This window comes from Tachysurus fulvidraco, chromosome 25, assembly GCF_022655615.1.
Source record: "Tachysurus fulvidraco isolate hzauxx_2018 chromosome 25, HZAU_PFXX_2.0, whole genome shotgun sequence".
Classification (NCBI taxonomy): Eukaryota; Metazoa; Chordata; class Actinopteri; order Siluriformes; family Bagridae; genus Tachysurus; species Tachysurus fulvidraco.
Window position 1 is genome coordinate 400043 of NC_062542.1, and position 12500 is coordinate 412542.

Consider the following 12500-nt stretch of genomic DNA (forward strand, 5'->3'; position numbering starts at 1 on the left):
TGTGATTATAGTGTGTGTGTATGTGTGAGATTATAGTGTGTATGTGTGTGTGTATGTGTTTGAGTCTGTGATTATAGTGTGTGTGTATGTGTGTGTGAGTGTGTGTACACACACCTGAGGTCCACCCCCTCCTAATAATTGTTTATGGTGAAACAATTCCATCCAATTCCAAAGTGTCTGATCTCAGAAACCGTCTGACTTTTAGGTCTGACTTCGAGTCATGTGACTGTAAGGAGTGTAACACTGTGTGTGTAACACAATAAAACACCTCGCTCTCTGCAGCAGATGGACAAACACAGCTCGTGATGATTTCTGTTTTGTTACCCTGGTTACCTGTGTCATTATAATAACTGCACACACACAGAGACACACAGAGACACACACACACAGAGACACACACACACACACACACACACACACACACACTTTGGCTTGTCTCTACGCTGGCTCACAGCACCTAATGTGACTCACTCTCTCTTTTTCTCTCTTTCATTCCTGAACACTGTTGTTTCTTTTCCACATTTCTGATCTGCATGTCAATGGAAGAAAAGAGTCAAAGGGAAAGCGTGCACATGCACAGCATAATAACGTTAGCGTTAGCGTTAGCATTGGTAACTGACTGATGGCTGAATCGCACAAAGCTACGGTGAAATGTTTGCAAAAGAATTGCAATGCATTCTGAAGACACAGGAAAATTCACACCACACACACACACACACACACACACACACACACACACACACACACACACACACACACACACACACACTGCTGAGAGGAGACACTGGTGAGCATTGTGAGATTATCACAAACACTGAGACAGTTTTTATACCTTTTATTATATATATCCAGTGTTTTCACCCCACATGATATTATCTGTGGCACCATAAGTAATGGCACTGTGCCCTAGAAATGTTTGGTGTCTGAAGTTACTAATAGCACTGGAGCTATAAGGATAACAACCAGTGCAATCCACAGTCCAGCATCTGTACTGTACACTGGGGGGATTAGGATGATTATATAGATGTAATTGGTATATTTATGAACTTATTCTATTTTATGAAAATAGAATGCATTTAGAATAATACTAAACCTGTAGCTATCAACGTCTCAAGCTTCTCCTTAAGTTCTTCACATTTGCCAGGTAGAGCTGCTGTATAGAGCAAATTAAAGAACAAATGCTAACGTTAAGGGGATAGAAGACAGGAATGCAAACATCATGAAAGCTGATTGGTTATTTGCCAGAGTGACGATCAGAACAAACAGACTTCATAAGAAAAGTGATGAAGCACAATTTCAGATGATGGAAGTGCAGTTTAGATCCATCTGTCCTCAGAATTAGCTGATCCTAAGCTAATCTATGAGCCTTCATAACCATACTCCATTTATGGTCTTGTTCTTAGAGCATCATGTAGTTTATGAATTCGTTCTGTAACCAGGACGGCTGCAGACCAGACTGATGAACCTTATCTGCAGCTCAGCCTGACTCTGAGCTAAACAGAGGAGCTCACTCAGCTTTGGCAGCGAGGTTAAGTTTCCTAATAAAGTTTCTCTATAAAGCATCCGGCAAAACATTTGGATGCTTTATTCAGTCCGTGACGCAGGTTCTGCCCTCCAGCAAGCCCACGTCCTCGAATGAGCAGAATCTCCATAAAACATCCCAAATCGTCTGAGAAGTCTGAGACTGCTTCTTGTCTAATCCTACACATATACCTATTTAGTTTTCCTGGGTCACAGAGCGTCTCCACCAACACAGTGCCTCGCCTCGAGTCTGAAACCTCCAAAAACACATTCCAGACCTATAAACCTGCTGCTCTGGAACCAATGACTCAGTGACATCAGGATCCAGAGGGTGAGGCAGCACTCAAGTTTAACATATGGCAAAAGCTTAGCTACAATTCTGTGAAGGAAATCTGATCAGGTTTTAAACCAGATGGAGAGAGTCAAGTCGAGTCAACGCTCACAAGGCACGAAACATGACTTAATGCACGAGATCTCGGAAGTGATTTTACTCTAATCACCTGGGATCAGTTCTTTAGTCAATGTAGTGGTGCACACACTACACGCTACACACTACACACTACACACTACACACTACACGCTACACACTACATGCTACATGCTAAACACTACACGCTACACGCTACACACTACACGCTACACACTACACGCTACACACTACACGCTACACACTACATGCTAAACACTACACACTACACGCTACATGCTAAACACTACACACTACACGCTACACGCTACACGCTACACACTACACGCTACATGCTAAACACTACACACTACACACTACACGCTACATGCTAAACACTACACACTACATACTACACACTACACGCTACATGCTAAACACTACACGCTACATGCTAAACACTACACACTACATACTACACACTACACGCTACATGCTAAACACTACACGCTACACAATACACGCTACACACAACACACTACACGCTACATGCTAAACACTACACGCTACACACTACACACTACACACTACACGCTACACGCTACACGCTACACGCTACACACTACACGCTACACACTACACACTACATGCTAAACACTACACGCTACACACTACACGCTACACACTACACACTACATGCTAAACACTACACGCTACATGCTAAACACTACACGCTACACACTACACACTACATGCTACACACTACACACTACACGCTACACGCTACACACTACACGCCACATGCTAAACACTACACACTACACGCTACACACTACACGCTACACACTACACGCTACACACTACACACTACATGCTAAACACTACACGCTACACACTACACGCTACACACTACACACTACATGCTAAACACTACACGCTACATGCTAAACACTACACACTACACACTACACACTACACGCTACACACTACACACTACACACTACACAATACTTGACTGCTGCAGTGGAGTTCCTCAGTGGAGGAGAAGCTCACTAAGATGTCAGGACAATGCCAACAAGGTCAATGTGGAGAACTACCACAAGCTTATGGACATATAAAGTTCCTGTCACTTGAGGGTGTTCTTTAGGACCCCACCCACTTTATTTATACTCATCCAGATTCTGATCTTCAGTCTGAGAGACACACTTCTGAATGTGTTTTTCTTACCTGCAGAAGACTCCATTTCCTTCCATCACGAAGCACTGGCCCCCGTTTAAACAGTAATTTGGGATCGTATCACACTGAGACTTGCAGGTTCCATTCACAAGCACAGAGCCCATGCGACACCCAGCACTGCTGCTCTTCCCCAGTTTATCATGGTTAGTCGGTGAATCTCTTTCACGAGCAGGAATAAAGGGGTTTGGGATGTGTGGATGGAAGGTCCTGGGTGGAGGTGGTGGAGGTGTGGTGGTCAGATCGTTGTCGTACTCTTCGGGTTTGGTGGTGTCTTCTTCTGAGGAGGGAGAGACAGTGAGGTAGTTGTAACTGTTGGGCACCGCCCAGGAGGTCGGGTCACGACCTTGGAGCTCATGGGCTGTAGGAGACGGAGGGACGAATTCATTACCATGGGATCTGGTGTCAAGGAAACCCACCGTGAGGGACTCGGTATGAGACGAAGAATAGGACGGGAACGGGGTCAGTGTAGTTTGAGGCTCCTCACGCTGCAGGTCCGAGTCTTGAGTTGCATCCAAATCAAACACCGTAGACTCCATTTTATCTTCATGCCAGGGGCTTTTAGTAGACATACTCGAGAGATCCTTTTTTGGCACTTCGGGCAGAAGATGGTCAGTCTCTGCAGAGTCAAGGCTGAGTTTCTGGTCCTCGGTTATTGTCTCTGTAGGGGACGGAGTGGAAGTTAGAGGATGTTCGTCTTCCTGAAGTCCACTTCCGAGCTCCCCTCCGTCTCTGGGTTTGCGTCCAGAACGGAGGATGAGGAACATGTTGCTGACCGATTCGGACATCTCCTCGTTCAGCTTTGCTCCGTCACTTTCTCCTGTCACAGAGGTCGAGTTTGTGGACTCGGTCATGTTTCCCAGCACAGAGTTAGCTGTAGAAGGGAAGGAGATGGAAGTTAGCTCATGTTAAACTGTTCTTATCAACATGTGCTGCAAGTAGAAAAGGACAAACATCTCTACACAGTAATAAGTACACACTAACTGTACACAAACAGCCATACAGGAGAATGTGAAGTCTTTCTGCAGCATACTGACATGTAAAAGTGTGTGTGGGGGCTGTGCACGTGTGTTTGTGTGTGTGTGTGTGTGTGTGTGTGTGTGTGTGTGTGTGTGTGTGTGTGTGCGTGCGTGTGTGTGTGTGTGTGTCTCAGTCTTCACTGACAGCTTCAGCAGATCGTGAGTGTGTGAATCAGGAATGAGTGTAATATTGTGTGTATTATTGTGTGTGTGTGTGTGTGTGTGTGTGTGTGTGTGTGTGTGTGTGTGTGCGTGCGTGTGTGTGTGTGTGTGTCTCAGTCTTCACTGACAGCTTCAGCAGATCGTGAGTGTGTGAATCAGGAATGAGTGTAATATTGTGTGTATTATTGTGTGTGTGTGTGTGTGTGTGTGTGTGTGTGTGTGTGTGTCTGTGTGTGTGTGTGTGTGTGTGTGTGTGCGTGCGTGTGTGTGTGTGTGTGTCTCAGTCTTCACTGACAGCTTCAGCAGATCGTGAGTGTGTGAATCAGGAATGAGTGTAATATTGTGTGTATTATTGTGTGTGTGTGTGTGTGTGTGTGTGTGTGTGTGTGTGTGTGTGTGTGTGTGTGTGTGTGTGTGTGTGTGTGTGTGTGTGTGTGTGTCTCAGTCTTCACTGACAGCTTCAGCAGATCGTGAGTGTGTGAATCAGGAATGTGTCTGTCTCATTCTGCTTGTTTAAATTAAAAGCAGATGACGAGTGTGTGACAGCAGGAAGTCCTCCATCTCCAGAAGGACCAAAATGTTCAGATGTGTTTGCTCTGGGTTTCATTATAGACTGGGAATCAGAGATATTATTTCAGTGACACGTCTAATAAAATGAGCTCTCTGAGGATTTTACTCCAGCGTGTCTTTAGTAGCTCATCACCTCAGTGAGAAGTGTGTGCTAATGGCCACGTTATGAGCAAACCAGCTGTGACCAACTGAGAGAAGATAAAGGAGAAGAAGAAAAACTAACACTAATTACTAAAGGTTTTATCTACAGCGTGTGAGATGTGAACTTCTCAAAGCTATTGTGATCTTCAGCCTGATGAATTTTGGCCAACACTTTCATCAGAAGATTACGGTAACTTTAGAAAGACCATTTAGAAGCTCATTTAAATGTGGCCCATGTCTGATGAGTAAAGATCTGATCTAAGCTGTTTACACTGGTCCAATCAGTTTGAGATGTTCTCTATAAACACAGACAAAGAGAGGAAGTCACAGAGAGAAAAAACATTCAAAATCAAAGACATTGTCATACATCACCTCCATTAGACTCAGCTAAGGGGTGTGGCCTAAACCCTGAAGGCGGGGCTTGTACATTAGAAGCTGTCACTTCGCTGAGCTGCTGTTTATATGAGTGTTGTTTCTGAGGCGACTGTAAAGATTTGGACACCAACCTAATGCTAACGTTAGCCTAATGCTACTCTACACCACATGTTAATGATTAAAGCGGTTATATAACAAATACACTTGGGAACTTAGTGCGGATTTAAATATGTAATATTTCTCCCACAGTATGTTGTGCTACAGATCATGGAGTGTGTATCCAGCTTGATCCACGAGTCAAGCTGCCAGTCGAGTCACAGTTCTTTACTCGTGTTTTAAATGATGTTTACCACCAAACGGACATAACGGTGATGTCAATTTTTGCACTCACAAATATTTGTGTTAAATGTGAGCTGAGTGGATTTTAGCAGGCAGCTCAGGACCTCCTTCCTCATTCAACATCTCTCACACAGAACTGTGCACAAAGGCGTTAAAAAGCAGGGGCCTCGCTGTAGCGCTCACCGAGGGCCGACACAAAGGTGTCATTGTACGTCTGATTTCTCTTAGAGGGTCGGACTTTGATTTGCAACAGAGGCGTATACCCAATTAATTATACACACACACACACACACACACACACACACACACACACACACACACACATGCTCTCAGAAACCAAGCAACAGTCCAGAGATTGGGCTTATGACAAACACTGATGTGTTTGTTTCCCACAGTATTCCTGCTCTTCATCACAGCATGAGCATGAGGGTTCGAGCGTGAGGGTTCGAGCGTGAGGGTTCGAGCGTGAGGGTTCGAGCGTGAGGGTTCGAGCGTGAGGGTTCGAGCGTGAGGGTTCGAGCGTGAGAGTTCGAGCGTGAGGGTTCGAGCGTGAGGGTTCGAGTGTGAGGGTTCGAGCGTGAGAGTTGGAGCGTGAGGGTTCGGGCGTGAGAGTTCGAGTGTGAGGGTTCGAGCGTGAGGGTTCGAGCGTGAGGGTTCGAGTGTGAGGGTTCGAGCGTGAGAGTTGGAGCGTGAGGGTTCGGGCGTGAGAGTTCGAGTGTGAGGGTTCGAGCGTGAGGGTTTGAAGGATACAAAGGAAACGCAGCACTAAAATGTAACTGTGATGTAACAAATTAACAGTAGTTTCTTTTCTGTAATTAACCGTTATAGGAGGCGGAGCTTTGATGAAGTAATTCCCACAGGAATATTTCCTAATAAATCTCCATGTGAACTCCAGCACATGTGTGTGTTAATATACAGAGCTCTTGTTATAATTAAGGTTTTGTCAGAAGTATATGAACATTTAGGTTCAGATGGAATAACACTGGATCCCTAAAGAGCTGTTTTTACTCAGAAACAAGGAATAAATACTAATTACCAAAATATGTTGTGAACTCTGCCTGAGTCTGCAAAATCTTTTCATTATATTAAAGAAGCTCGTCAACAAAAACATCTGGAAATGTGACTCGTTCACAGCATCAGCTCTACTCCACACAGCATCACACACTCCTCAGGGTTCTTCATATGTAAGTGAAATTAAACTTTGGTTTCATTCTTCTACGTGGAAACTGTTCTGAAAGCAGAGACTTTGTTTTGTACAATTAACCTTCTGATCTCAACAACACTGAACCTGCTCTGTTTATCCAAAATGTCTTAAAAATGACACACTTCTGTTTGTAAAAAGAAGAAGTGTTTCAGTCAGAGCTCTATACACACGGTGTATGAAAGAATCTTAACACTGTGTGTGTGTGTGTGTGTGTGTGTGTGTGTGTGTGTGTGTGTGTGTGTGTGTGCGTGTGTGCGTGTGTGCGTGTGTGCGCGTGTGTGCGTGTGTGTGCGTGTGTGCGTGTGTGTGTGTGTGTGTGTGTGTGTGTGTGTGAATAGTCACATTCTCGTCTTCGCCTCACTGATCAACAGGTGCTGCGCTAACAGAGAAATGTGTTGCTATGGGAACTGGCTCAAAGAGAGTGAGTATGGATGAGTACACACACACACACACACACACACACACACACACACACACACACATACATACATAGGATGGACAGAATAATAAAATGAGTGTTGGAGAGTTCAGATGAAAACACACACACACACACACACACACACACACACACACACACACACACACATATATATATATATATATATATATATATATATATATATATATATATATATATATAATAAAGTGAATTTACAGAACAGATAAACTCGGCCCTGCCCTTTAGTGTTCTGCTAAAAGCCACACCCCATAACCCATTCTGCAGCTGATGGATGATGAAGACCACCTTCTAGACCCGAGCTTGTCCATGTCAGGAGACATCCTTTCACAGCACAGTCGGGTTAATGGACATCATCTTATTTCTGCAGCAGTGAGTCCAAAAAGAAAATTCAGCACCACTGAAACAAGAGTTTCCATAGCAACACGTTAAAAACTCGCACCAAAGGCTGCTAACTGCTGACTAAAGCTCTGCTTGCTCCAGATGTGACCCTCAGAATCAGTGCTGTGGGTGTGTGTCTAAGCCAGTGAGTGTGTGTGAGGCTTGAGAGGACAAACCAGATGCTGAGCAAGTTCCAAAACATCTATACCGGACAAGATGGGCGAGACGGATGACACAGGTGAGGCAGGTGAGGCAGGTGTGAGGTGAGGCAGGAGAGTCAGTCATCAGCTCAATACCTGCATTTCTTCACTGGCATCAAGTCTTTCACTTGTCATCTGCACAGACGTGCTTGTGCAGCTTCACTAACAAATACTGACCATAAATAAACTACACAAAATATACTAATGCAAATACAAAATAATGAGCTGTCAGTACACAACCCCCCACTCCACAACCCCCCACTCCACAACCCCCATGTATAAGATATAATTCTGTTAATCAACACACACAAACAATCCGTTTCATTTATTGCATTATTTTATTGCACGACCACGTGACTGGAACACAATAAACGCACAAGACAAAAGGATTTGATTAAAAAACGTCGAAAAATGTCACTGAAAATCCTGAACATGCTTTTTTTTCCTTTTGTCTCCATCAGAAAGCGTGGAACAAAGGACGAAACCACTGCGGACACAGAGGGGGGTTCTGCTTAAGCGTTTCGCGCCAAAACACGGATAAACTCGGATTACATGAGATTAAAGGTAAATTATTTATTCGGTTTCGGTGTCATTTCACTTCGAAGACCATGTGAATTAATTCCTAATAAAAACCGGAGCATTTCCCTCAGATCGGTGATTATCGCCCCGCCCATACGGAGAGTCGCGGCGCTCTGTTACTATGGAGACGGACGTCCTCGTGCAGTGTGTAACGGCACAGAGTTCGGGTAAAACCTATCGGGTGTGACGTCATCGTCGTTTTTCAACAATATGTTTTTTAGAAAACATCAATATATATAAATATAATGTAAATCCCTGCACAATGCACGTGTTCACATGCTGTGCTATTTTATATGCTGCCTAAAGCATACACACACACACACACACACACACACACACACACATACACACACACACACACTCACACACACACACACACACACACACACACACACACACACACACATACACACACTCATACACACACACACATACACACACACACACATACACACACACACACACACATACACACACACACACACACACACATACACACATACACACTCACACACACAGACAGACACATACACACACTCACACACAGACATACACTCACACACACAGACACACACACACACACACGGAGATGGGAGATGTTCTGCTCGGTTCCCTCCCACAATCCTCTGCACCAGGTTGTGGAATAAAGAACACTTCACTGTAATGTGGATGTGTCTCAGTGCATTATGTCCCTGTAGGGACTCATTGTGTAAACAGCAGAATATAAGATCTAAAGCAGGTTCTTCCTCACACGTCAAAAGTCACCTGAGTCATTAAAACGATATGCTACGATGATACGATGCTAGAAGACAAATAAGGATTAAAAATGCGAACACAAAGGAATAAAAGCCCCAAAGTTTTGTGTGTGTGGAGCACAATGTAGAACATTATAGAACAGCTGAGCTTGTAGACCACAAAGGCAGTGGGATGGAGAAGATCTCTGAGCTGCTAGAGAAGCTGGACGGTGTGTCGGAATGTGAGAAAACGCTTTGTGCAGTGTTTCATTGGGTTTCACTCTCCATATCTCCCTCCATCTCTCCATATATCGCTCCCTCCACCTCTCAATCTCTCCATCTCTCCATATATCGCTCCCTCCATCTCTCAATCCCTCCATCTCTCCCTATATCTCTCCCTCCCTCCATATCTCCCTCCATCTATCCCTCCATCTCTCCCTCCCTCCATCTCTCCCTCCATCTCCCTTTCCCTCCCTCCATCTCTCTTTCCCTCCCTCCATCCATCTCTCCGCTTCTGTATATATCTGATCTGCTACAGAACTCTGGACTCTGCATGATGAATTGTCAATAATCTCTTTAATAGTGTTGTCCTGCTCACGATTTGAGTTTATTCTAATTTCTGGATGTCTGGTTCTCTTCATCTCCACCAGCGCTTCATTAACATTCCTCCTGAACGACTGTCCGCTTCACAGCGCGGGTTTTAGGTCACAGTCTCACGCCCTGTATGTCTCACACTCTGTATGTCTCACGCTCTGTGTCTCACACTCTGTATGTCTCACGCTCTGTGTCTCACACTCTGTGTGTCTCACGCTCTGTATGTCTCACACTCTGTATGTCTCACGCCCTGCCCTGTATGTCTCACACTCTGTATGTCTCACGCTCTGTATGTCTCACGCCCTGTATGTCTCACGCCCTGTATGTCTCACGCCCTGTATGTCTCACGCTCTGTATGTCTCACGCTCTGTATGTCTCACACCCTGAGTAGAAAGAGTGATTTCTTACCCTGTGCATCCAGCGGGATGAGCAGCAGCAGCAGCGCAGACATGACCGAGATCCAGCATCCTGAACAGAACCTCATGTTCCTCTTCATCCGCTCAGTTCTGCCTCTTAATAAAACACTTGTGTAATATAACACAGGGTTTATGTTCTAATCTCTCCCGGTGTCTGTAAAGGTTCTGTGTTTTCGCGCTGATCCACTCACTCTATGTTCCGTCCTCCGCTCTTCATTTCTTCTCTCTCAGCTTCTTCTTCTCCTTCTTCTGCTTCTCCTCTCGTTCTTTCGCTCCTCCTTAATTAACACTGTGATGGTATTTGCCGCGTTATTACCCCTTCCATCGCCGCACCGATAAGTCCTTGTGCAAGACGTCTAGAAAAAAAACACTGTGAGTTCTCCCACGCGCGTGCACTGTCACGGCCACGAGCACGACGCAACCGCGGGATCTTTAACACAGAACCCACGCGCGCGCGCCTTTACCTTATAGACATGTAAGAGAGAGAGAAAGTGTGTGTAAGAGAGAGAGAGAGAGAGAGAGAGAGAGAGAGTGTGTGTGTGTGTGTGTGTGAGAGAGAGAGAGAGAGAGAGTGTGTGTGTGTGTGTGTGTGTGAGAGAGAGAGAGAGAGAGAGAGAGAGAGAGAGAGAGAGAGTGTGTGTGTGTGTGTGTGTGTGTGTGTGTGTGTGTGTGTGTGTGTGTGTGTGTGTGTGTGTGTGTGTGTGTGTCTGTCTGTCTGTCTGTCTGTCTGTCTGTTTGCTCCCACGCCCCCCCCCAAATTTCCCCCACAGGCGGAGTTTGTCAGCACGCGGATGTAAACACATGACATAATCATCATCATGAAAACATGCGATATTTATTTATTTGTTTGTTTGTTTATATTCACTTTTAAATTGTTTAACATTTAGTGTGTTTTAGTTATTTGGTTGCATCCATGTATTTAACTATGTATAAATCTGACTCTACTTATTTGTTTGTTTGTTTTGTTTTGTTTGTTTTGTTTGTTTACATCTACGGGGTGTATTTTTAGTTTTACACGAACACACTGAAGCTAGTAAATGTCTCTGAGGTTCCACTTGTTTGCCAGTGAGAGTTGTTTAGAACTGTTGTTGTTGTTGTTGTTGTTCATGTTGATGATGATGATGATGTTGATTATGTTGTTGTTGCTGTTGTTGTTGTTGATGATGATGATCCCACAGATCCTACACCTGGAGAACCCTGAGTCCTGTCCTGCACAGTTCAGGGTTCTTTAGCTCTTACTGAGGTGTGTGTTAGTGAGAGAGCACTGAAACGTGCAGGAGCAGACCGGGTTCTCCAAGACAGGTGTTAGGAACCTGTTAAGAACCAACACAATTAGAATGTAAATGCTCTGTAGTTGTTGAGCTTGGTGTGGTGTGTTTTTCCCAACATCACCCTCGTTTCCTTTGTTTACAAAATTCTGTTTGTAATAAAAAGCATTTCAGTGTAATCTCTGCCACATGTTCCAAACATCTGGATTCAGATATTACGATTCACTAAAGGAGGAGCAGGAGAACGAGGAGAGACAGTGGGTTGTTAAAGGAGTCAAAGTGAAGGAGAAACATGGTGAGGGGTGATTTTGAGATGGATGTGGAGAGGCGTGAGATTTACTCATGTGGTAAATGAGATGGAGGAGAAGATGGAGGAGGTGTTGGTGTTGGGGATCGGTGTCATTCCTCCACACAGTGGCATTGTGAGTGAGAAAAAGAGACTCAATGGGTGATTTAACACGTTCATTGTCTGAACTGTGTGTGTGTGTGTGTGTGTGTGTGTGTGTGTGTGTGTGTGTGTGTGTGTGTGTGTGTGTGTGTGTGTGCAGACAAGAAAAATGACCTTCCTGTGAATGAAAACAAATGAAAAGTGCAGTGAGGCTGTGACCAATGCAGAAAGTTTATCACATCATCAGATAAGAGCTGCTGACAGCACTGCAGATCATCACTGCTTTATATTAATGCAACACTGTTGAAGTTTTCTGTGAGCAGATACCCACAGCCTTTACACACACACACACACACACACACACACACACACACACACACACACACACACACACACACACACACACACACACACACACACAGGCACATACATACATACATACATACACACATACACACACATAAATATCCTTGTTAAGAACTCATCTGTCTGCATGATTAAGGATTCAGCTAT

General features: G+C 44.5%; 1 protein-coding gene and 1 long non-coding RNA gene across 8 annotated transcripts in view; one reads left to right on the forward strand and one right to left on the reverse strand.

Annotated features, from left to right (window-relative positions):
• The window catches only part of cspg5a (chondroitin sulfate proteoglycan 5a), a 21360-nt gene extending 10508 nt beyond the window's left edge, over window positions 1–10852 (reverse strand). For 2 of the 7 annotated variants that reach the window (XM_047808759.1, XM_047808760.1), the window contains exons 1-2: window positions 10324–10851; window positions 3155–4034 (exon numbers count right to left, since the gene is read on the reverse strand). In XM_047808759.1, the coding sequence (XP_047664715.1) occupies window positions 3155–4034; window positions 10324–10411 (968 nt within the window). In that variant the 5' untranslated portion in view covers window positions 10412–10851. Of the gene's footprint in view, window positions 1–3154; window positions 4035–10323 lie in introns of all 7 variants that reach the window. The other 5 variants (XM_047808763.1, XM_047808761.1, XM_047808764.1 and 2 more) reach the window with 3 other exon arrangements.
• Window positions 6179–8960, forward strand: LOC125140255. The gene is made up of 4 exons (XR_007139543.1): window positions 6179–6950; window positions 7309–7391; window positions 8470–8572; window positions 8659–8960. It is a non-coding gene; the product is annotated as an uncharacterized LOC125140255 (long non-coding RNA).
• Window positions 10853–12500: the final 1648 nt, after the last annotated feature.